The 26,956-nt window shown below is 39.7% G+C and overlaps 1 protein-coding gene across 1 annotated transcript in view; it reads left to right on the top strand.

The window, feature by feature from the left end:
- The window catches only part of cth (cystathionase (cystathionine gamma-lyase)), a 52,257-nt gene that overhangs the window by 16,857 nt on the left and 8,444 nt on the right, over nt 1-26,956 (top strand). The window contains exons 2-9 of the mRNA XM_080195567.1: nt 404-485; nt 4,681-4,776; nt 8,600-8,709; nt 10,650-10,781; nt 15,020-15,077; nt 19,643-19,720; nt 21,793-21,945; nt 26,559-26,680. Coding sequence (XP_080051693.1) covers nt 404-485; nt 4,681-4,776; nt 8,600-8,709; nt 10,650-10,781; nt 15,020-15,077; nt 19,643-19,720; nt 21,793-21,945; nt 26,559-26,680 — 831 coding nt within the window. The remainder of the gene's footprint in view (nt 1-403; nt 486-4,680; nt 4,777-8,599; nt 8,710-10,649; nt 10,782-15,019; nt 15,078-19,642; nt 19,721-21,792; nt 21,946-26,558; nt 26,681-26,956) is intronic.

The raw sequence follows: 26,956 nt of genomic DNA, 5'->3' as shown, positions 1-26,956 counted from the left end.
CACAGTAGAGTGCCACAGGCAAAACACGAATGTGCAGCAAACTAGAAATCACAGCTCCAGAAGCAAAACATTTTCTTTTGGAGGAATTGGTTCTGCTGGTGTTAATATTTCTACCCCCTCCTAAGGTGGCATGGACACCTTTCACATCCAGATTTGGTTGATATATGTGAAAGTGAGGAAAAAAATTGCTTCCTGGGGAAAAGAAAAATGGGTCTCCAGCTGTCTAGGGATAGTAGTTAACAGTGTTGGTGAACGCTGCGTGAGACTGAAACTGTAAGCTATTGAGATACTTGTTGTTTTTGTTCCTTTTTTTAACTGCACATGCCAGATTATGTTATTTCATGTGCAAAGGCTTTTTTGTATCTATTGTACTGCTAAAGTGTGTTTCTGGATTTTTCTACAGGGCTTTGAATACAGTCGCAGTGGAAATCCTACACGGAATTGTTTGGAGAAAGCTGTTGCAGCAATTGATGGAGCAAAATATAGTATGTTACAGTACCTGGTATTTTTAGATGTGTTTTGTCAGGGTGGCGGGGAGGTTTATTGATAAGAGGGTACTATTTTTGTCAAAACAGTTACACATACCAGTTTTGAAGTAGAAATTTGAGGTGCAGCTGAAATTGGTCAAGGTAGTACGCATTTTTATTTTTTTGAACAGTGAAATCCCTCTCTTTTGAGTTTTAAAATTTGCATTGATAATGAGTATGCAGAATTCCAATATATAGGGCACCAGATGTTCTCTTGGGAATTGGGATATGCGCTTAATGTCAACTGGAAGCCTGCAGACAAAGAAGATCATGACATTACCACCAGTGCTGCCAGTTTGGTGTTCCATACTCTGTCTTTTAACCTCCAAGTTGAACACCTGTTTAACCACATGAAGGCCACTACCCTATCAGTGCTATTTAAAAGGGTCATTTTACAGGTTATTCAGTGTTTTCTTTTATTCATTGCTGGGACATGGCATTGTTGGCTAGCCTGCATTTATTGCCCATCCCTAGTTGCCTGAGGATAGTTGAGTTGACCACGTTGCAACTCCAAACCCACAGCATGCAGACCAGATCAGGTAAGGCTGGCAGATTTTCTTCACTGGAGAGCATTAGTGGGTTTTTCTGACAGTGGTTTCATGGTAATCACTAGATTCTTAATTCCAGATTTTTTTTTTTGAGTTCAAATTCTGCCATCTGTTCTGCAGGGCGTAAACTGTTTCTGGATTAATAATCAAATGATAATACCACTAGGTGGTCACCTGTTCTGGCTGGAAAAAGTAGATACTGAAAGATTGTTTTACCTTTATTACCATATATCAATATTTCTAGGTAAGGGATTGGTCATTATGACTGCAAAACTTCTTCACTCAAAGTTGGAAATCTTTTGAAATCTGTATCCAGAAGCATTGAATTCTCAGCCTTTGAGAATCTAGAAGACTGCGATTGATGGTTATTTTGTTTGGATACTTGGAATCAGAGTAGACAGAAAGGGGAGCCGAGTTAAAATTCGGGCATTATCTTATTGAACCATGGAGCAGGCTTGAGGGGTTGTGTGGTCAACCTGTGCTTTTATTTCACAAGTTCAGTATCTGACGTGAACTTAACTGATTTGATAAAAGTGGAGTTTTGATGAGTAATTGTAATGCGACACTTGATTGCATACCATTTGATTCTTTTTGTAACTTTTTGCTGCTGTAACTCAATACTTTGGTTGCTAAATAATGCTGATGGATTGTGCATGGTCCTGATACTATTGTGCTAGATCATCAATGTGGGGACCATTTAAGGTTTTCAGTAGACTTTGATCAAATGTCAGATTTCTATTCATGCTCTCTAATCTAGAGTGGGCAAAATAATCACCCCTAAAGAGCTGTAGGAGTTCTCTCCCTTTCCCTTTAAATTTGTAAAACATGAATATTTCATAGCCTCCTTCACTGTAGGAATTCTAATTGGCCCATCAAGTCTGCACCAACTCTCAACATCTTACTCAGGCCTTGCTATGCATTTAGCATAGCTAATCCACCTAACCTATATCTTTGATTTATTGCCACATGTATTGGTATACAGTGAAAAATATTGTTTATGCACTATGCAGACAAAGCATACCGTTGACAGAGTACATAGGGGAGAAGGAAAGAAGAGAGTGCAGAATATAGTGTTATAGCTAGAGTGTAGAGAAAGATCAGTTTAATATAAAGTGGGTCAATTCAAAAGTCTGATGGCAGCAAGGAAGAAGCTGTTCTTGAGTCGGTTGGTATGTGATCGGACTTCTGTATCTTTCTCAATGGAAGTACCCTCAGCCTGCATAACTGTGTGCCAATCTGAAAAATAACAGCACATAGTAAAATCTGAGACATGTATATAGTTTTAAGCAATTAAATGTAATGAATGAAATGTGTAAATAAGCATAATATTGTACTAGAAAAAACAATTCCTTTTTGCACCGTTTGTAATTCTTCGATCTGTTGTTTTGCAATTGTCCATTTGAGTTTAACCTTTCTCAATGGAAGAAGGTGGAAAAGTGTATATTTTTGGGGTGCATCTTTGGACTGTCAGGGGAAACCAGAGCACCCAGACAAAAGGGGATAATGTCACTGGTGCTGTGAAACAGCAGTGCTAATCACCCTGCTACTGTGCCACTCTTCAAAAGTAAATTCTGTGTCTTTTCAAGAGATTAATTTAAAGTGACAATTCACTTTTTCCCCCAAATTGAAGGAACAGCTATGGCTGCAAAGTACTATTTTACCTGCAGATTACTACTGGATTAATACTGCAGAAGGTGGAGAAAAAGGTGTCCCAAAGGGTCAGTGCTGGCACCACTATTGCTCATAATTTATGATTTGGGATTTTTTTGTGTGCCACCAGATTTGGCAGAAGTGGTGGGAGAGATGGTCAATAATGAGAAGGACTGCAACAATCTACATTAGTAGATTTTCAGAAGGGGTAAATGATGTATATTCCAGACTGTTCTGTGAGCATTTTAGTAAGAATAGGGAGGTCACTTATTATTGGAAAGTGCAAATCTTGTTAGAAAGAAACCCAGGGATTTTGGAGTACAAATGCACTTGAGTTCTAAAGTTGTGCCACGCATTAGCAATAACAATAAAAAAGATATTCATCTCTAAAAGATAGGTTTTGCGTAACACCCCTACTTTGCAATTCTATAACGAATTCTGGTTAGACCATAATTAGAGTAATGTGAGGGGATCTGATATTTGAAAAACTGTCTAATGCCTCTATATCTATGTGCAGAGAAAAATTACAAAAATGAAATCAAATGCATGGTTTTGTGTAATAGCAAAGGATTGAGCCACTGGGTTTTTTCTCATGGGGGTGGGGGGGGTGGAGAAAAGAAACACGGTTTGAGTGGTGACCTGCAGTGGTCTTTAAAATTATTCAAGGCTTTGATAGTGGATGGAGAGAGAATATTTTCTGATGCAGATGAGCATAACTAAAGGCCATCAAAATATTAAAGTATATTGTGTGGCACAGTGGTTAGTACTGCTGTCTCAGCACCAGGGACCCATGTTCAGTTCTGGCCTTGGGTGACTTTGTGTGGAGTTTGCACATTCTCCCTGTCTGGGTTTCCTCCAAGTGCTTCAGTTTCCTCCTATAGTCTGGAGATGTACAGGTTAGGTGGATTGGCCAAAGTTAGATCAGTGTATAAAGGAGAAAGGAATAGATAGTTATGCTGATCGATTTTTAGATGAAGAAAGATTGCAGGAACTTTTGACATGAGCATATATGCATGCGTGGACTATTTGGATCAAACGGTCTATTTAAAGTCAGAGGTTTACAGCATGGAAATGGGCCCTTTGGCCCAACTTGTCTATGCTGCCTTTTTTTTAAAACCCTAAGCTAATCCCAATTGCCCACATTTGGCCCATATCCCTCTATACCCATGTAGCTGTCTAATTGCTTTCTAAAGATAAAAATTGTACCTGCCTCTACTACTACCACCTCTAGCAGCTTGTTCCAGGCACCATCCTTTGTGGAAAAAATTGCCCCTCTGGACACTCTTTTATTTCTCACCTTAAACCTCTGCCCTCTGTTTTAGACTACCTTACCATTGGGAAAAGATATTGACTGTCTAGCTGATCTGTGCCCTTCATTATTTTATAGACCTGTAGACGATCACTCCTCAGCCTCCTATACTCCAGAGGAAAAAAGTCCCAGTCTATCCAGACTCTCCTTATAACTCAATCCATCAAGTCCCAGTAGCATCCTAGTAAACCTCTTCTGCACTCTTTCTAGTTTGACAATATCCTTTCTATAATAGGGTGACCAGAATTGCGCACAGTATTCCAAATGTGGTCTTACCAATGTCTTGTACAACTTCAAGACATTCCGATTCCTGTATTCAATGTTCTGACCAATTGAAACCAAGTATGCCGAATGCCTTCGTCACCATTCTAAGTGTGATTCCACTTTCAAGGAGTAATGAACATATACCCCTAGATCTTTGTTCTGTAACTCTCCCCAATGCCCTACCATTTATCTAAGTCCTGCCCTGGTTCAGTCTACCAAAATGCATCACCTCACGTTTAGATAAATTAAATTCCATCTACAATTAGTTAGCCCACTGGCCCAATTGATCAAAATCCTGTAGCTATATTTTTGTGCTATATTCTATAAATATTAAAATATCCTCTTGTATTACATTTTAATTGATCCTTTTTTTCCTTGGCAGGTTTAGCATTTGCATCTGGTTTGGCAACTACGATGACAATTGTACACCTATTGAAGACTGGTGATAGCATCGTTTGCATGAATGATCTATATGGAGGTATGGGACTGAATCTTTTTAAGGAATAGCTATCATTTTTTTATCCCTAGTAAGGTGGAGCACTGCAATTCTTGCTCTGACTTTTCCAGAAATGCAGAGCATGCCTGGAGAACATCTTAGTGCAAGATAGTTGGGGAAGCCAAGCCATAGCTTTTCTTCACAGCATGAGCAGCCATATTTTGGTAAATCTCCATTCACTAACATGCTGAAAAGCTTCAGGATATTGAAATAACTTTGCAATGTGTTGGTGAAAAAAGTAAATAGATACAGTGTTGAGTGAGTTGGTAGGGTATGAGGTTTCAGTTATATAGTTACCCAGGAGTTGGATATGGTTTTTCTCTAACATTTCTTTGGTGATTGTCCAGGTTAGTAAGTAAGAACCCCTTATGACAATACTTTGCCTTTAAGAAATGTATTTGTCATGTTTATCTTAGCACTCATTTCAATGCATCGATGCTGCTTTGTCTATAACCAGTAGTCTGCATGTTGGTGCTGTGGAAGTATAATTGATCTTAATTGCTGGAAAATTTGTTTTAATCCAAGCTAATGCAGTGTTGTTTTAGAGCTCCCCCTGGGTTTTTTCAGAGTGGAGCTTGATTGGGTAGATTGACAAGAAAAGACATATGACTGGGCAGGGCTAGGCTCAGAGAAAACAAACTCAGTTGCTGCCTGGAAGCTGTAGAGAAAAGAATCAGCTTCCTCTCTCTCTCTCTCTCTTGGGATTTGCCATCTGTTTGAAGTTCTCTGTTTCTGGAGACTGCTGTATGGGAGTTACAAGATGGGTGTCGCTGATCAGAAGTGTTTAAAAAGGCTGGATGAGCTAAGTGTTTTTATACTAACTGGTTCTGAAGAAGGATGTATATCAGTGGAGATATTGCTTAATTTCAAACTATAAAGAATTATAGCTTGTCATGTGTAAGCATTTCGATTGATAAGTTATGCTAATTTTGTTTTAACTGTTGTGAAATAAGGTTTGCTTTAATAAAAGCTTCCAAGTGGTCAACAGACTCATACCTGGAGTGAAACATCTTACGCTTGCACTAATGTCAAAATCAAAAAGTTGGGGTCTAGGCTAACTTAATATACTTTCTGATCTAATCCTGACACTGCCTAACTCTCTGACTTTGACTCGGAGTTAGGTATGTAAGAACATAAGAAATAGGAGCAGGGGTAGGCCATCTAGCCCTTCAAGCCTGCCCCGCCATTCAGTGGGATCATGGCTGATCTGAAGTGGATCAGTTCCACTTTCCTGCTCTCTCCCCATAACCCTTAATTCCCTTGTCTGTCAAAAACCTATCTACCTGTGACTTAAATATATTTAGCAAGGTAGCCTCCACCACCAACAGGCAGGGAATTCCAGAGATTCACCACCCTTTGAGTGAAGAAGTTCCCCCTCAACTCTGATCTAAAAGCCCCCCCCCCCCCCCCCCCCCCCCAATCTTGAGGCTGTGCCCTCTAGTCCTGCTATCCTTTCTAAGTGGGAAGAATCTCTCTACCTCTACCGAATCCATCCCTTTCATTATCTTGTACGTCTCTACAAGATTCCCCCCTCCTCCTTCTAAACTCCAGCAAGTACAGACCCAGTCTATTTAGTCTCCCTTCGTAGTCCAACCTCCTCATCTCTATCAGCCTAGTGAACCTCCTCTACACTCCCTTCAAGGCCAAAATATCCTTGCAAGTGCGGTGACCAAAACTGCACACAGTACTCCAGCTGTGGCCTCACCAGTACCCTGTACAGTTGCAGCAAGACCTCCCACTTTTATATTCTATCCCCCTCGCTATAAAGGCCAGCATCCCATTCGCCTTCTTGATCACCTGCAGACTGGGTTTTTGCGACTCATGCACAAGGACTGGCAGGTCCCTCTGCACCGTAACATGCTGCAGCTTTTCGCCCTTTAAATAGTAATCCCTCCTACTATTATTTTTGCCAAAGTGGATAACCTCACACTTGCTCACATTATACCCCATCTGCCAGGTCCTCACCCACTCACTCAGCCTATCCAGATCCCTCTGCAGACTTTCCACACCCTCCGTGCAATTTGCTTTTCCACTCATCTTCGTGTCATCAGCAAATTTTGTCACCCTACACTCGGCCCCCTCCAGATCATCTATATAAATGGTAAAAAGCTGAGGCCCCAGCACCGATCCCTGCGGCACTCCACTAGTCACCAACCGCCAATCAGAATAGCACCTATTGACACCAACTCTCTGCCTCCTATTAGACAACCAATCCTCTATCCACGCTAACACCTTACCCCCAACTCTGTGCACCCTAACCTTCTGTAGCAACTTTTTGTGAGGCACCTTATCAAATGCCTTTTGAAAATCTAGAAACACCACATCCACTGGTTCCCCTCTGTCTACTGCAGTTGGAGACCTTTGCAGATGATCCTGGGGAAACTGAGTTATTGCCCATCGGAAAGTTTGTTTATTAGTATCACAAGTAGGCTTGCATTAACACTGTAGTGAAGTTACTGTGAAAATCCCTTAATCACCACACTCCGGCGCCTGTTTGGGTACACTGGGGAAGAACTTAGCATGGCCACTGCACTTAACCAGCATGTCTTTTGGACTCTGGGAGGAAATTCGACCACCTGGAAGAAACCCATGCAGATATGGGGAGAGTGTGCTGACTGCCCAGTTAGTGACCCAAGCTGGGAATTGAACCAGGTCCCTGGCACTGCTAACCACTGTGCCAAAGTTGAAAATTCTGGACTCCTTGCATTGGGACTTTCAAGGGATCCTGTAAGTATGTGCTGTCTCCAACTACCCTGAGACCAGAGGATTTGGGCTTTGGTTTGCATTGTCTTGGTTATAACTTATGCAAAATACTCATCTGTTAGAGACTTGGTTTGCAGACAGTTAAGCTGAAATAGGAAACTTGTATTTTGGTCTCCCTTTACTAATCTTGGTGTCTTTTTGATTACAATTTCTTCCCATACGTCTCACTGGCTATCCAATTATCTTTGCACAAGAAATGTTGCCCTTTGTTTCATGACCTGTCCTCCACAAAAAAACTTCCCCTTGACCCTTGTCTTTTCAGTTACTGCTTTATATCTAACCCAACTTTACCTCTTAAGTACCTTTCGTTGTTAACCTGGCTGTTTAACATTGTTACGGCTGAATCAATATTTTGGCCTGTTAAGGTAGGACTTTGGGTTTTTCCAATATTTATTTAGTTCCCACAGTAACTCTATACATTTCCCTGATAGTTCTTTGGGCTGAACGCCAGATGATGTGCAATCTCAGTATGCTGTTTTATCCTGCATCATATTTGAGCCATATTTTGTCTGTCACCAGCACTGATTGTTTTATCTCTACAGTGTTGTCCTTATCTCAAAATTAGGTTGAGTTGTATTCATAACTTGCCTGCAACTGTATTGAGTACATGAGAGTTGGTTTTAACAAGCATTTGAGTTTGTACTTGATACTATGGATTAATTCAGGTGTCATGATTTCACTCTAACTAGTGACATTGAATAAGAGATGGACAAAATTCTCCCATCTCCTTTGTCCCTAATAGCTGTGTAGAAAAGTGCCGCTTTATTTTCTTAAAATCTGCCATCTTGCAAAGAGGAAAGGAAATCTGATAACATTGATCTAGGTTGTTTTTCAGTTGCCTAGCTGACTTGAATGTCCTAAGTAAACACTTGAAACTTGAACAGAGAATACATAAGGAATGGGAAAATGTAGCTGTGCTTTTTATTTGTTATTGAAGTAGTTTGGAAACTGTAGCTTGTTCTCCTTATTGCCACAATGAAAAGAAGGCTAAGATGTTTTAGTGTGTACAAAGCATTGTATTACTCAAAACATTGTATTTCAGGTACAAGCCGATACTTCCGTCGCGTTGCATCTGAAATGGGTTTGGAAACCTCTTTTGTTGACTGCTCATCAATGAAATGTCTAGATGGAGCTATTAAATCAAACACAAAGGTAAGTATGTGTTAGTTAAGCTCAGCTCCCTTGCAGCAAAATCATCATTTCATTTGATGCAACTTGAGAAAATGCACAAAGTTTAAATAAGAATGTATGCAATTCTTAAAACAATTGTGGCATGGGAAGGATTTTGGGTTAATTTAGTTACAGTTACCACACTGGCATCTACTCAGCTTAAAAGCCCACTGTATTTGAAGGTTAGTACTGACATGTTTGTTGGTTAATTATGTTAAAGATGTATAGGTATGGCCGTTTTAAAAACTGAGAGCATGAATAAAGAGAAATCCTGGTGCGGAGGAGGATCTCATAAAAATTCCACATTTTAGGCCATAAGACAGATGAAGAGATTCTTGAAATTACAAGACCAAGGTGGCCATTTCTGGGTCAAGCAGTCAAAGTTGTTGTCCAACCTGACTGCCACAGTAGGAGGGGCAATGTTCTCAGCTGTGTGGCCTTGGAAAGGGGAGCACACAGTGTCCACCAGAATGCTTCTCACCTTGTGTGACTAATAGGCGTAGTAAGGTGATTCATCACACACACACACACACACACACACACACACACACACATCCCCCCCCCCCCCCCCCCCAAAAATTACTTTTTAATTTATTAAGTTTCCTTTTGATCTGTTTCAGTTCATCACCAGGGCCTGTCGACCCCTCTCGCGTGTTAATTTATTAACTTTCATTTTGTTCAAAAGTATAATTTCATTTGATCTTTTAATTTGTTCCCCTCTTTTGTTAATTTGATGTACTCAGTATAAACATGGGGTGAGGCTTTCAATTAGTTGCTAATTTTTATTAGTACGCAAGAGTATAAAGGAACTTTCCAGTGCAGTGTGAGATGAGGAGAGAGGAATATCTTTTTGTAAGCTTGCTGCTGGGTCTGGCCAAGGTGGCCATTACTGGCCCAAGCAGTGGGCAGTCAAGGTGGTCATCTGACTTGACCGTCTGCCACTACTGCAGCTACATTCATAGCTTGGTGGCCTTCATGTGAGATCATGTGCTGTCCACCAGCACACTTCGGGCCTTTTGCAACGGGATGGGCAGGAATGCCTGATCACCCCGGAATGATATTTTTATTTAATTAGTCACGTTTCCTTTTGACATTTTAGTTACGGTTTTTCACCAAGGGGCTGTCACTTCTGTCACTTTTTTTGTTTAACTTTTTTTTTGTTGTTCATAAACAGGGGTTACTGGGGTGCATCATCACCTCCGTTTTAATTTAAATGGTCAAGTTTTCTTTGGCATTTTGCTTTAGCTACAGTGCCCCACTAGGGGCAATCGTTTTGGTCTTTTTTTAAGTTAAAAAGTATAGAGACTCCCAGTGAGGGATGATCTCCTTGTGAAACTGCTCCTGGGCCAGGCCATGTCATCCATTATCAAGTGCAGGCAGTGGGGGGTCGTCAAGAGAGCTGTCTGACCTGACTACTGCTGTTCTTAGCTGGGTGTCCTTGGAGAGGGAGCATGCAGTATTTGTCAATACCATTGAGGCCTTCCACACTCAGTCAGGACTGGGGTGTTTTATAGACCCTTTTTTTTGTTTTTTGTCACATTTTGATTTGATATTTTAAGTTTTCTTTGTTTTTGTTTGTCACAGTACAAGTTTTAAAGAGCTGCTCTTTTGATTAGTCCCTCGATTTGTTAATTTGGTTTAATTGATTCTCTACTACCTCCCAGCTACATCTCTTTATACGGAATCAGGAGGCAGAGATCTACAAGGCAGACTAAACTGGATGTGATAGATATAGTAATCAATTAGGCAACACCTCTCACCTCTTCATGGATGTTCAAGGCTCAAGACTGGTGGGAAGATCCACTAAATGGTGTAAAGTTTATGTATTTCATGACCTTTGAGAAGTCAACAGCCTGCTCTACTTCCATTATTATTCTCCTGTGCAAAACCCCTATGTCTAATCTGTTTGTTTCCTTTCACAGCTTGTCTGGATTGAAACTCCTACTAACCCTATGATGCAAGTGACAGACATCAAAGCTTGTGCAGAAATTGTACACAAGCATGGAGACATCATTCTGGTAGTGGACAATACTTTCATGTCGGCCTATTTCCAGGTAATGGTGGAGGTCCACAAATATCTCGAGCGCCAAAAGAAATAAAAAGTATTTGATGTATTTCAAATATTTGACATGAGTTGATTTCTTTTAATTGGAATATTGCTTTCTTTGCTCATGCTGCTTTTTGTATTTAATTGTACTAGGTATAGTATGACTTCTATTGCTGTGTATTGTATTTGGATTGAAGGATGTGTAATTTATGCTATCTGACATAGAACAATAACATTGCATCATTCTACCACTGGTGCAGAAATTGCTGCACCATTATGTTAATTGTACACTTCACAAAACATTGTATAGTGTAAGGTTTTACATATTTCAAACCTTACTGCTATTCATTTGAAATGTAATGAGTTCTAGAAATAATTCCAGATCCAGCCCTGCTTGAGAAGTTTTTTTGTGGACTATATGGTTCTTCAACCCTGCCCAGCCATTCATTATAATCGTAGCTGATCTTAGGCTTCAACCTCAGTCCCTTGCTTGCTCTGGATAGTCCTTGATATTTTAAGAAATATTTTGGCAATAAACTTGATGTAATTTTCTAAATGTAAAAAAATTGAGTATCAGACATCTTAGAGTGAAGAGAGGTGTGTGATGAGGCTATATACTGTCACCAAAATTATTCACCTGCAAAAATATTCTGAGGATTCGATGTACTTCCAGGGGTAAAAGTTGGAGACAAGAACATATCAATCTCGCAGTTCTCTGCAAACAGTGCTACTTTCAGTATCAGTAAAGATCCTACAAAGTATTGTAGATCAAGTAAAATTTTGAAGTTTAGAAAATGGACTTAGTATGAATGGCAAAAAGACAGTGGTAATTGGAAGGAATGCATTAGAAGAAACCAGTGAAGATTGAAGTGGATGGAGCAGTCACACTAGAACTAGTTTTTGTCTATTTGGGACAAATGGTAATAGAAGATTAGTGATGGCCAGAAATAACTTGAAGATGAAAGTGTAAACAAGAAAACTCAAGCTTGTAATGAGGGAAAACAAACTCCTGTTGTTGCATTCTATCCACTTTCCTGTGTGCCTCTGAAACCTGGACAATAAATAAAGATCTGTGGAAGAAGTAGACCCCTTTGAAACATAGGTGCCAATATATACACTTAAAATTCCATATTTAGGCCATAAGACAGATGGAGATTCTTGAAATTGCAAGACCAAAAAAAACTCTTTAAAGCGCTATTCAGAACAGAAAATCTTAGAGCGTGTGATCAGAACTGAAAAGCTACAGAGATCACTTGGGCAAAGTGGAGGGCAACAGAAAGAAGGCTTGACCTAGATGTAGCTGCATGATGGATATCTGAGCAGTTGCAGACCAGCTACAATGGACAAGTGAGAATGGTGCAAGACAGATGAGTATGATGTAACACAGCAGACCTGGTAGGGGTAGCAGTAAAGTTTTTTTTATCATTTTGGTCTTTGGATGAGTTTTGACATTACGTCCACTTCTGAAAGAGTTAATGGCAGGAAAAAGACTCATTTTGGCACATCTACCTAGACTTTTGGGGGGGTGGGGCTTGGGGGAACATAGTTCACTACTTGTGTCCCTCATCTTTCTCACTGAATGTCTGTTCATCTTTTTACAATTATCAACTGAGTTACATCCCTGGAAGCCGAATTCCAGATATCCATTATCCTGTAATGAAAGAGTTATTTTTATCTTTTCATTCATCTTCACTCCTTTGTTATCATGTGTCCTGTCCATTGTATTCTTTTAAAGCCTTTACTTTAAAAATGTAATATTCTCAAGACTCTTCCAGTAACTTGAGAACCTCTCGCACCAATTTTTTTTAACTGCAATCAAGCCATTTCTGTAGTATCCTTAGAGTTATATGATATAGTTAATCTGTCCGGAATCCTTTTCCTGTGATTATATTGTGTAGATAACATTTTATTCATTTGTTGGTTTTTCCCTAATCTAATCACCTGATAACAATGCACTCTTTTACCATTAGAAGTAAACTTGTGGGCTGGTGTCACGTTTTGTTTTATAATGCCTCTGAAGTGCTTTGGGACATGATGCAAAATATGATTTAACTTTTTTGATGCCACGCTTCTATTTCATGCTACTCCAACACATCACCATGTATGGCCAGCCACTGTCTACACTTCATCATCCACTATCTTTCTCTCTTGCCATGCTTTTAGTAGAACTCTTGACTGTAACAACTCCCAAAACAATTTGTCCATTATTTTGTAAAGAATCATTGTATTTAGACCAAATTTTTTTAGTGAATTGTCACACTGACACTTTTTCCCTTGCTGAATAGTGAGAGACATGGTGGAGCGATTTCTGAACTGATTATCAGCATTATGGACAGAGCCAACGAGTCCTGGTATAGGATTTGAGCCCAGAGTTTCTGGTCCAGAGGTAGATGGCCTACTGCTGTACCATAAGACCTCCTTCAGGCCAACAGACCTTGGAACATTACCATTTTATAGTGTGTCCAATGGATGTCACTTTGTAAATTTCTATTGCTACTTGTATTTTCTCTCAAAATCAATCCTCATTTGCAGGTGAGTTGGGGCAATGAGATACTGGCAAGGGCCAGAAATTCTATTCCCTGAAGTTAAAACTTTAGATGGGCAATTACCCTGTACCTGGAACCATCTAATTTTCCAGTTTAAATCAGACACTTTAGATGGTTCTGATTCTTTTAGTAGAATAGTTACTCAAAGGTTAGAATTAAAGGATTGGAGCAGCAATCCAGCAGTGATTGCCATTCCATGGAAATTCTTGGGATGCTTTCAAAGCAGTACATCCTTTGAATGATCGACATAGTTGAGTAACAGCTGTTTTTAGTTTGTAGTGTTAATGCAAGCCTACTTGTGACAAATAATGAAGTTGCTGTGAAAATCCCCTAGTTGCCACAATCCAGCACCTGTTTGGGTACATTGACCCTATTAAATTCTCCCTGAATGTATCTAACCGACACACCTTTGGACTGTGGGACAAAACCACAGCACCCAGAGGAAACCCACACAGACACAACTAGAATGCGCAGACTCTGCAAGATTGGAATTGAACCTTGGTCCTTGGTGACGTGAGGCAGCAGTGCTAACTACTAGATCACCGTGCTGCCCTTGTGCCACCCTAAGTAAGCTGGGCTTATTGGCTGAGGTTTTAATTTTATTTGTCCTATGTAATTTACCAATTTCAGAAGAAATGTTAAAATTTCTTTAACACATAACTCTGGTGACTTTGATTCTAAGAGGTTTTTCCTGATTCAGGCCCAGAATGAGTGAGTGATTTTCATATTTTGAAGTTGTTTGCAAAGTAGATTCTACTTTAACTGTTAACCCAATCTTTGGACTTGACCCTTTTACAGCTAAGGTCCCATGCTCATTTAATCCTCTGCAGTCAGCTATATTTCAATAGATTCTCTTGTTAATGAGGATACATCAATTGCTTGTGTACATTCTGTGTATCTATCTGCATACATAATGCAGACAATTATCACTGGTTATACTTTGTTCAATTGTAATGTGAACTGAATGTCCCCTTGAGTAAAGTTTCCGATCTGAAAGATTGAACCAACACTGGTCATTTTGTTTTGGGAGGTTGGATGTGGGGTGGGGGGTGCAGCAAGGAAGACAGTGCACCTAATGATTTATATTGATGGTATAGTGGGGTCATAAAGATGAATGAATCTTGCTCTTTGCTGAGTTAGTAGTTGGTAATAGATGTGCAATAATAGATTTGGTGCTTTATGATGCTGGAAGTGCATGTGTGGAAATGCCTGAAGGTAGAAAGCAGCTCCTCTGCTGCTGTTGAAGTCAAGTACCCTGTCAGCTGTTTCAATTACAGATATGTAATATCCATGTGATGTATTTTTACTCCAGAAAGCAGGCAAATTCTTCAGAATTTAGAGTGAGCAATTCGAGTAGTGGAAGAGAAAGGAAAGCAATTTTAATGCTTTTATTTTAGTGTTTTTGTTTTGGTCAGCTGCTCTCATTAGACTGGAGTTGACTATAAATGTTGTGCAGAATCACCTAACTTGGTGAAATTTGCAAGGTTGGAAGTTTAATGTGTTTACAGTTGTGCTTTGTGCAACTTTAACACTTCAGCATAAATACTGTTTCACCTTCTAATAATTTGGAGTATCATGTTTTGAGTAGGGTATGAGTGAATAATCTCATTTAGAATTATATTTAAGATGATATTCATAATGTAGACTGCCGGATGTTGTATTTGTGTTGCTATGGGAATAATTGTTCTCTCCTTTTTAGCGACCTTTGGCCCTTGGTGCTGATATCTGTATGTATTCTGCGACAAAATACATGAATGGTGAGAGCATTTGGGATTTAAATGAACTATGCTGTTAGAGTTAATGTATGACAGCTGAAAAGTCAAGTAGTGAAATTCTAATGTAATGTGTTTATAATGATTTGAATTGCTATGATATCCATGAGAATTGCTTCATCTCTCTCAAGTTGCAGTTGTGAATGGATGCATTTACACGAATAAGTATTTTTTCAAAAAAAGTCACCTTCACACCAATGCATCTTTTGCAACTATTTCATTTAAAATGCTACACTTGCCCCAAAAGTTTTTGAATTCCTTTCTTTCTTTTGTTCATGATCCAGTGCCATATCTTGAACTTTATGGTTGTTAATTCTGCTTTGTGACTCTGCAAATGTCTGCTGGAATCTGTGATCTGCTATACAGTTTTCAACCATGCCTTTCCTAGTTTTATCTCTTTTTTTAAAATCTGAGAGTGGCAGAGTGGTTAGCACTTCTGCCTCTCAGCACAAGGGATCCAGGTTCGATTCCAACCTTGGGTGACTGACTTTCTGGAGTTTACATGTTCGCACTGTCTGCAGGAGTTTCCTCCCACAATCTAAAGATATGCAGGTTAGGTGGATTTGCTAAATTGCCTTTCAGTGTTCCAAGATGTGTGGGTTAGGGGATTGGTCAATTTAGCATGGCCATAGTGTCAGGGGAATTATCAGGGTAAATATGAGGGGTTACAGGAACAGGACCCAGGTGGGATTCTGGTCGGTGCAGACTTGAATGCCTGCCTTCTGCATTGGAATTCTGTGGTTAGAGGGATAAATGCGTGAGGTTACAGGGATAATTGGGGGGGTGAGAGCTTAGGTAGGATGCTGTTTTGGAGTGTCAGTGCAGGCTGAATGGCTGCCTTCTGCACTGCAGGGACTCTATGAACTCTGCTCTTAAAATCACTTGTTGTGCCCCATCAGTTCATTTGAGGCTTTCTCCTCCATACACATCTGGTTCCCCAAATTGCTGACCTAGCTATCCCAATCCTCCCTTTTTTCTCTTGCTTCTGTCACATCTTTGCGAAATCAGTTATTATGTAACTGCTTTTTTAAAAAAGTCCTATTTTCAAAAAAAAACTTTTGTCTTCTCTCAAAAAATACCTATTTTTCCCAATTTGTTATTCCTTCGAGTGCCTGTTCCCAATTTCATTCCCTCCATATTTCAATTTATAATTATTTTTCTCCATGCACTCAACCAGAAAATATTCCAAACCACACATCCATGCCCCACCCCTTTAAAATAACCTGTATTCGATTTGCATAACTGACTGCTTTTCCACTTGTCAGTTATGCAAATGGAATACAGGTTATTTTAAAGGGGTGGGGCATGGATGTGTGGTTTGGAATATTTTTTGGTTGAGTGCATGGAGAAAAATTTTATATAACAAGACATTTCCTGATTCAGTACCTAGGCAGGGCAATAACCCACTTTGGAGTAATATTGCAGTTGTGTGAAAGACATAAAATATAGGAGCAGAACTAGGCCACTTGGCTCATCGAGTCTGCACTGCCATTTAATCATGGCTGATATTTTTCTCATCCCTGTTCTCTTGCCTTTTCCCCATAACCCCTGATCCCCTTAGTAATCAAAAACCTTTTTATCTGTCTTAAAAACACTCCATGACCTGGCTTCCACAGCCTTCTTTGGCAAAGCGTTCCACGGATTTGCCATTCTCTGACTGAAAAAAATTCCTGCTCCTCTTTGTTTTAAAAGATCATCCCTTTGGCCTGAGGTTGTGCCCTCTGGTTCTAGTTTTCCCGACCTAGTGGAAACATTCTAAATAGGCCTCGCAGTATCCTGCAAGTTTCAATAACAACCCCCCCCCCTCACCCTTCTAAACTCTTAAGGGTTACAAAACCAGAGTCCTCAACCATTTTTCATACAATGAGCAATTCAGCTATTCATTCCAGGGATCACTTTTTGTGAATCTTCCCTGGACCCTTTCCATGGCCAGCACATCCATCTTTTAATACAGGGCTCAAAACTGCTCACAGTACTCCAAATAGGGTCTGACCAGACCTCCCCTTGACAAAGCTGTGCTGACTTGGTTCAATTTTATTGTGCACTTCCAAGTACTCTGTGATCACATCTTTAATAATGGATTCAAAAATCTTGCCAATGACCAAAGTCAGGCTAACTAGCCTATAATTTCCTGACTGCTGTTGCCTCCCTCCCTTAAACAGCAGTATTACGTTAGCTACTTTCCAGTCCTCTGGTACCCTCCCTGTTTCCAGTGATTCATGAAAGATCATCACCAATGCCTCCACAATTTCCTCAGCTGTCTCTTTTTTTTTTAGAACCCTAGGGTGTAGTCCATCTGGTAAAAATGACCTATCCACCTTCAGACCTTTCAATTTCCCCAGAACCTTCTCCTTAGTGATGGCCATTATACTTGCCTGTGCCCCCAGATTCTCCTGGAGCTCTGGCATCCCACTGGCGTCTTCCACCATGAAGATTGACGCAAAATTCAGTTCCTCTGCCATTTTTGTTTCCTATTATTACTTCTCCAGCCTCATTTTCCAAGTCTATTTTTGCCTCTTACCTTTTTAACTATTGCAAAAAAAAAACTCTTCCTATCTTTTATATTACTGGCTAGTTTACACATTTCATCTTTCTTTCCCCAATGCTTTTTTTGTTGTCCTTGGCTTGCTTTTAAAGGCTCCTCACTAATCCTGGCCACTTTGTATGCTTTCTCTTTTGCTTTTATGCTGTCGTGACTTCCCTCACCAGCCATGGATGCCATTTCCTCCTCCATGGGATGAATTTCTGTTGTACTTCCCGAATGACACAAACCCCTGCCATTGCTGTTCTTCCCTGCTAGGCTCCCTTTGCAATCAACTCTGACCAGCTCCTCCCTGATGTCTTTGCAGTGACCTTTGCTTAATTGTAATATCATTGTCTGATTCCAGCTTCTCCCCCTCAAATTGCAGGGAAATTCTATCATTTTGTGGTCACAGCTCCCTCAGGGTTCCTTCACCATAAGTTTCCTAATCAAGTCTGCCTCATTACACATCACCAAATCCAGAATTGCCTGTTCCCTAGTAGGTTCTGCTCCAAAAAAAATCTTAGACATTCCATAAATTCCTTTTTCTTGGGTCCACTACCTACCTGATTTTCCCAGTCTGCCTGCATATTGAAGTCCCCCATGATTATTCTAATTTTGCCTTTTTATATGCCTTTTCTATCTCCTGATCTATTTTCTGCCCCACATCTTGACTACTGCTAGGGGCCTGTGCATAACTCCCATCAGGATCTTTACTTTTACGATTCCTCAACTCTACTCAGACGTTCTAAGCCTTCTGATCCTATATCACTTGCTATCGATTTAACTTCAATCCTTACTGACAATGCAGCCCTGTTCCCTTTTCCCAATCTGCCTGTCCTTTTTTGGTGGAGAACACATCCTTGGATATTTAGATCCCAATTCTGATCCCCTTGCAGCCATATCTCTGATGCCCACAAGATCATACCAGCCAATTTTAATGTGCACAACATTCTGTATACTATGAACATTTAGGTGCAACACCCTCAGCACTGCATTGGTCACTTTCTCAAACTTATCACCTTTTTTTGCTCTGCCTGATCTTAGATTCTTGCCACCTTCTGTGCTCTGTTCTAATTACGTGGTCTTGAAACTTTACTAACCCCTCAGTCCTCAGTGTCTTTAACACTTCTACCCTGTCCTTTTAAACTAAATAGTGGGGAGGTTAAAGACCTATCTATAACCCTAGTTATATGATTCACCAGGACTCTGGTCCCAGCACGAGTCAGATGAAGACATCCCCTCTTCCCCAATTCTGGTGCCAATCTTTGAGCCACACATTTATCTCCTTAATCTTATTGACCTTGTGTCAATTAGCTTGTGGCTCAGATAGTAATCCAGAGATGATTATCTTTTTTGTTGTTTTTTTTAAATTTAGCTCCTAGCTGTTCATACGTCCTGAGCAGGACTTTGTTCCTGTTCTACTTATGTATCAGGCAGGCTAGGTAAAGCCAGCAGTTTCCTCCCCTAAACAACATATGGTGAACCATTCAATGTTCTTGTGGCAGTTCCAACAGCTTTTTGTTTCCAATCTTTTAAAGTTTTGAAACTGAATTCAAATTGCTACAGTGAGATTTAAAAATTATCTGGATTAATTCTCCAGTCCACCTGAATTGATCAGACTATCTCTTCTCTGATTCTTTCGATATTAAAATTTTGCAGTTCACCTTTTATTTACAAGATGTGGGCAGCATTTGTTCGCCACCTCTAATTGCCCTTGGGGAAAAGTGTTGGTGTAGTCTTCTTGAGCTGCTGCTGCCCATATATATAAGCACGCCAGTGCTTTTCAGGATTTTGACTCAGTGATATAGTTCCAAATCAGGATGGGTTCTGGCATGGAGGAAAACTTACGGGTGGTAATGTTCCCATTGTCTTCTAATAAGTGGCTGTAACCTTGCTAGCCTTTAGATCAAAGCAGATTGTACTAGGTTTTTAAAAAATCTTTCAGCGAAATCTCTAATGAAATCATTCCATTGAATAGCTTCATAACCAGAAACTAAAATCAGCCCCTTTTTTTTTACATTTCCAGGTCACAGTGATGTAGTCATGGGCTTGGCTTCTATGAATCGAGATGATCTCTATGAAAAATTGAAGTTCTTGCAAAATGGTAATCATTTACATCTCTGAACATTTTGTATGATAAGCATGTTCACAGTTCTGTGGCACTGCTTATGGTAACTGCTGTTCTTATGGGGTAGAATTGTTCTGTTGTGAAAAGCATTTCTGGTGAGGCGGTGTTAAAACCACAAGTCGTTCAGAGGTTGACTTGGTAGTCTGGTATCTTATTTCAACATAGTTAACATTTTAAGATCACTTGGCATCTGTACGAGAATAATCTGTGTAGGTATATAATTTTACTGTGCAAACATCTACCACTTAACAGGCATCCTTTGGATTTATCCAGCTAATGTTATGTTGAGAAATCCTGCTGTAAATATTAAATTAATGGCATGGGATAAAAGCTGCAAGGAGCAGAGTTGTATATAGTCTGCCACCTGAGTCTTAAGGAAATATGTTCTTTATTCCTGATCTCTATTCTTGATTGTGAGCTTTGGTCCTTTTTGGTATTGCTCAGGATTCCAAGAAATCAACATCGTGGAAGCAACAATACAATACCAAATTCATTATTTAAAAGACAAATTGACTAGTCCCAGCTTTGGATCATGGAAATTAAGATGATTGTGTAGGACTGCTGCCTAGAATTCAGATGGATACATAAAATGTAAACACTGGAATTATTATAGTTGCAAGTGTCAGGCAGTGACCATCTCAATAAGAGAATCAAATCATCTCCCCATGATAGTGACTATTACTATTGACTATCAACTCCTTGGAGGTTAGTATTGACCAGAAACTGAACTGGACCAGCCATCCATATAAATATAGTGGCAACAAGAGCAGGTCAGAGGCTAGCAATATTATGGCAAGTAACTTGCCTCCTGACTCTCCAAAGCCTGTCCACCATCTACAAGGCAGGTATGGAATATATATTTGAAATTTAAATGTGTTCCATGATTAAAGACAAAATTAGCCAAGAAAGTGATGCAGTAACAAATTGACAAAATAAAATCTGCAGAAAAAGGCACATGCCAAGTATAAAAACAGTGCAGGAGAGGATGGCAAATGGAACATGAGATTAAGAAGAAAAAACAATTGGGACAAGTGATCTGAAATGAAAATATCAGACCACAAAGATTCATTCTGAGTATGTATGTACCTAAAGTAGAATTAGGATGAGCAAAGATGGACCTCAGGAAGTTGAACAAAATAAACTTGCAGCAATTATTTGGAGATGCCGGTGATATTGGGTGGATATTTTGCCTGTTGCCATTTAAAAGGCAAAGTGAGGAAAATGTTAAGTCATGGCTTGGACTTTGTTCACCATGTACAAAATTCATACACTGATATATTATTCAAACTATAATAAAATTTGATCATAATGTTGATTTGGAGGATGGGGTAGAGCGGACAAGGAGAATGACTGACCGACCGACCTACCTACCTTGCGGAAGGAAATCAGAGCCCTCAGAGGAAGCCCACTTAGACACAGAACGTGCAAACTCTGCACAGACAATGACCCAAGCTGGGAATCAAGTCCATGTCCCTGGCACTGAGGCAGCGTTGCTAACCACTGTGCCACCCAGAGTAGGGAGTCACTTATTACTTAGAAGAATGAATCCAGGTGGAGTAATGGAACAAATTGATCTTAGAACGTACCAGTTACTCAAAGTTGTACCACAAGTTAGCAGGGCCTCAAAAAATAAACCAAGCACTTGGCTTTACCTCCAGAGGGATAGAATGAATAAGTAGGGAAGTTGTGTTTAATTTGTATTCGACCTGAGACAACTTGTTCGAGGCAGTGAAGCCCTGCTTGAGAGGACACATTTACGTGAGTGAGGCCTGATGCTTAGTAATGAACTTGTTGCAGAAGATTACTGGGGTTCATTTTGGAGAGAAATGGAAAATGAAATTGTAGAGATTGTTCAAACTCACTTGAAGTACTGAGATTCTATATAAACAATGTGCAGTTCTGACCCCTCTCTGGGACAGGAGGGATTGGAAAATATAGTATATTTGGTATGTTTTTTTATACTTCACACCTAGGCCATACCTAATGTTCAAATAAACAACTTGATCCAAAATATGACTTCCATTAATGGAAATGTTACTGTGTTGTAGCTATTGGTGCAGTTCCATCACCATTTGACTGCTATATGTGTAATCGTGGTTTGAAGACATTAGCCCTTCGAATGGAACAACACTTCAAGAATGCGTTGGTTGTAGCCCAGTTTTTGGAGGCAGATCCCCGGGTAGAGAAGGTCATTTTTCCAGGTCAGTGGTTTAGATGTAATTTCTGTTACTAGTGTGGCGTTTTTTTGATAGTGGAACCCATAGTGAATGTGGCACAAGTTCCAGACAATTGATAAGGAGGTATGTCTTGACTTGTGTAAAACTTGCTTTGTAGCACCATTATTTATTAAGTTTTAAAGTATGTTTTCACATAAACTTTTTGTCCTTGACTACATTTGTCAGGCGGGTAAGTAACTTGCTCCCTCAGTCTTTTTTGTCTGACATTTTACATGCCCCTACAGCACCAATCCTTAACGCTTAACCATTGCATGTTCATCTACTAGTTTTCAGTATGAGAACTATGGCTTGAGCTGTTGCCAATCTTCAGTTGACATTTACTTACATGTCAGTCCCAGCAGAAATTGTTAGGTAGCCATAGGTGCAGCTGAGACACTTGCTGACATAGTAAACTGTACATAAATCAGAAGTTGAAGCTGAGGTTGCTCACTTGTACAGTTTTGTTCTGTTTTATTAGAATCCCTGCAATGCAAAAGCTGGCCATTTAGTCCATCAAGTCTGCACTGACTCTCAAAGAGCATTTTACCCAGACAGCGTACTTGTCAACTGGACCTTTTTGGAAGCTATTGTTTGAAGCAATATCCAATTAAATCTAATTTCCCATTTGTCTGTGTTAATGAAGCCTGCCTCCACCCTACTCCAACTCAGGTTCAAGACCAACTAGCATTATTAGCAATGTGTCAGCTAAAACTGACTAACTTCAAAAATTGTGATTCATGCCTCAAGTCTTCTGAGTCTGTAGGGTTCAGTACCAAATTGGACAATGTGTTTACCCACTAAGATGCTAGGGAACATGCAAATTTTTGAATTGCCTTTGTAGGGAACTGAATCATATGTTTGCTTTAGTTTAGTTTGTTTATTTAAACTTAAACTAAAACATATGAAAATCAAACTTTTTAAAACTTAAACTAAACCAAACATGAACAAATGTGATTCAGCTACCTACAAAGGCAAGACAAAAGCATATACTTTGTTTGCCATGTTTACACAGTTTGAAGTGGCTAAACAAGTTTTTGAACTTGATTCGCAGTTTGTGTTATCAAATATATTTGCAAAGTGGTATTGTATCTGGGATTAAATTTGCAATTCCAGTACTTTGATAACCTGCCCTTTGCTACAGTTTCTTTTGTTACAAAAGATTATAATGTGGTTCTGATTTCAAATGTGTTGTTGGGCCTACTCTATATATACTAATGATATCAGAGTATATTTGTACAAAAATATAATTTTGTCCCTTTCTCCATTAGTTCTTAGAGTTGACTTTGTCTTCTATCAAAATTATAGTGCTGCAAAATAGGAATCATTTAACATTTCATCTATCTGGAAAGAAAATTGGACTGATTCTGGACAATTAACAAGTTGGCTTTCCTGTCCATTCATTTGGTTTAAAATATTAGATTGAAAATTCTAATTAGCTATTGAATATGCCACTTGACATTGAAAATCCTAATTTGAAAGAGCTGGGTGGATGTAGATGGAATTGAAACTTAGAAAATTAATCACTTGGCTGTTTTGTGCACTGATATATGGCAAGGGTACAAAATACTTTTTCTGATCTGCGTGAAGAGTTCATTACATTGACTGTTCACTAAGTTGTAGAAGTAAGTATTCAAACTTCAAGAGTTATGGTGATACTTGAGTTATAAAACAGCAGTAGCAAGAATTGTCTGTCTGAGAGTTTACTCATTTGTTCTTGATGAATTTAAAGCATTCCTGAATTATTACAGTTTAGAAAGTTTACCAACACTTGCTATTTCATTTTAAAGCTCATCTGAGGCCTGGCAAAAGGTTTGTTTGCCTGCCCTGTTATCCCTTCAACACTGCATGCTGAAGAATTTCTTCCTCTCCAGTCTCCTAAACTCTCAAGGTTTTAGTCATGCTGGCATTGGTATGGGAAGCAGAGAAATCCTAAAAATTCAACTCAACAATTGCTAGAGTAACTTTCACAAAATGTGCTTCAAAGGAGAATTATAAGCACCATCTGGCACCAAGCTGCGTTTTATGCCAGATCACCAAAAGTTTGCCCATTGTCTTAAAGAAAGAAGAGCATCAGAGGTTTAGGAAGAGAATTCCAACTTTGGGGGGGGGGGGGGGGGTTCAAAACAGCTGAAGGCATGGCTACTAATGGGTGAAGAGTTTAATTTGAAGGAATGTTTTTTTCATCCTGTACTGAACGTTGGATAAGTGATGTGATTCCATGGCAGTAGGGGAGTCATGAGAGATGGTGTTTTGGATATAACAAGCGATAGGAACAGGAGTAGACTCTATGGCCTGTTAAGCCTGCTCCTCCATTCAATATGATCGTGGTTGATATTCTATCTCACTGCCGCTTTCCTGCTTGCTCCTCATATGTTGTACTTAACCTCTGATAGTTAGTTCTATGCACAAAGCACTGACCACTCAATAACATGGATTCTTTATTCCAGTATGGTTCTACCTGTTCACTTGGGTCTTCACTGGACAGGTATCTTCAATCTGCTAACATTCAGAAGTCATATGATGTGTTCCATTGCATCCCTTATGCCACTTACTTTAGAAATATAAGCAGCTTTTTAAAAGCATACCTCAACACTAATGTCCCTTGATTCTTGAGACCAAAAATCTTTTATCTGATTTAATGTATTCCATGATAGAACATCCATAGCCCTCTGGGGTGGAGAATTCCAAAAGCTCATTATCTTCTGAATGAAGAAATCTCTCCATGTCACCCTAAATAGCTGAATGCTTATCAAAAGACAGTCCCAAATTGTAAATTCACCACTGAGGGGAAACAACCTATATGTCTACAGTATCCTGCTAGGCCTTCTCCAAATCCTTACCTTTCAATGAGATCACCCCTCATTCTTCCAAACTCCAGAGAATTATAAACCCAGTTTACTTGGCCTCATTATGAACCCTCACTGTACCGCTTCCAAAGCAAGTGCATCCTTCCTTAACTATGGAGATCAAAATAGCGCACAAGTTTTTGGTAAGACCACATCTGTCATTAGCATATGTGTAAATCAGCATGTAGATGAGAAATGGGAGGTGGCCAAGGATAGATCAATAGAAACGCTACAGTGCCAAGGCCATCAGGTCTGTACCAACTGTCCAAAAGAGTGCCTTCCCCTCCACTCTATCCCTGTAACCCTGCGCCATGTCTAATCCACCTAACCTACACACCTTTTGGATGCTAGCAGTAAAAGACACATTGAAAGTGACATCCTGGTCACAGTTGGATGAGAAATGAACCAGGCAAGTGTACTTCACTTAGCTGGACAATGGTGGAGTATAAAGGGCTGCAGACAAGTCAGGAAGGACAAAGAGGGATGGTTTACATTTGTTATCACCTTGTAGAATGTCTTCTGTAATTTCAGTAAGAACTTTTGGTGTTGTGACAGGCAGATTTGAAATGTGGAGATTTGAGGAAGATAACCGTGGATTGTGAAGTGACAAATTCAGGGAGGAGTGGTTGTTTGCAGGAAGGGTGGGGTCAAGGTTTTTTGAGATGATATGTGGTGATAGATTTAAAGAACAAAAGTATGGTGCTTGAGAACAGAACAGTTAACAGCTAATGTGGGAACCAGAAGGGAGAAATTGTGCAATCAGCAGTTTTGTGTGACTATGGCCAAATGATCAGTAAGAGGGTTTTGAGGTCAAGATGAAATTGCAGAGGAGGGGTATGAGAGTTAACATTAATATACTGCAATGAAGATACTGTGAAGATCTCCTTGTTGCTATACTCCTGCATCTGTTTGATTTTGATTTTTTTATTGTCACATGTATTAACATAGTGACAAGTATTGTTTCTTGCACAGTATACGGACAAAACATACTGCTCAAAACATGAGTACACTGAGGGAGAATTTAGCATGGCCAGTGCACCAAACCAGCATGTATTTTGGATTGTGGGAGGAAACAGCATCCAGAGGAAACCCATGCAGACATGGGGTGAACATGCAGACTCTGCAAAAATAGTGATCCAATCTGGATCCCTGGCACTATGAAGCAGCAGTGCTAACTACTGTGCCACTATGCTACTGCAGAGTGTTCAGGGCTAAGGCAATGGGCTAGTGAAGGGTGGATATCTACACAGGCAGTTGAATGGGTGAGCTTTAGAATAGTGACTAATCAGTCCATGAGCTCCTTGCACTTATTGTTGGAAGTGAAGGTCAAACACTGGGGAGGGCTTTCATTTGACAGTGCAGCTGAAAAAAGATGCAAGGAGTATCTTTTCAAGATGAGCAGTACTCAATCAATAATGTTATATGTGGACTAACCAAATCTATCAGTAAATGACTAAACCACATGTTCACCATATCAGTTTCAAATCCATGAACTCAAGGAAGTGGAGATGAAAGCTGTAACAGGGGAACCACCTGGCTTGATGCAACCTTATGAGCATTGTGCTTGATGTGGATCTGAAACTGAGCTAAATACTCTTGAATGTGGAATTATACATAGTTGATCTCAATATTACAATGCAGCTGTTGTTTCAAAGTAAATTGGAGAGGGAAAGAGTCCCTACTTGATGGTGTTTGCACTCCTTTACACAAGTGTTTTTTTAAAAATCTCCTTTTTTCACAATGTATTTTCAGGTCTCCCTTCTCATCCGCAATATGATCTGGTGAAACAGCAGTGCACAGGGACTTCGGGCATGTTGGCCTTCTTCATTAAAGGAGGGTTGGAAAATGCAGAGACATTCCTTAAAAACTTAAAAGTGAGTACTTGTGGACTTCTTTCCACACTTATTCCTCACTAAATTGACAGTGTTAAAATATTTGAGACAAAGTGGGCTTTCATTTTTACTTCTGTTTCTTTGCACGAAATAGCTGAACCTGATTTCAGCACTGAAATTAAGTGGGCAAACTGTTGCATTGTATTTTTAAGAAATAGAACATTTTCTTCTAGGGAGAAGAAATTTGCTATTGTATTTCAGCTTCTTATCCAGTGTGACTGTTTTAATGGGTTTATGAATTATGTGGGCATCCTGGGT

Source organism: Carcharhinus amblyrhynchos, chromosome 9, assembly GCF_965287045.1.
Source record: "Carcharhinus amblyrhynchos chromosome 9, sCarAmb.v2.hapA, whole genome shotgun sequence".
NCBI classification, from domain to species: Eukaryota; Metazoa; Chordata; class Chondrichthyes; order Carcharhiniformes; family Carcharhinidae; genus Carcharhinus; species Carcharhinus amblyrhynchos.
The sequence above is the reverse complement of the archived record's forward strand: the minus strand, read 5'-3'. Positions and strand labels throughout refer to the sequence as shown.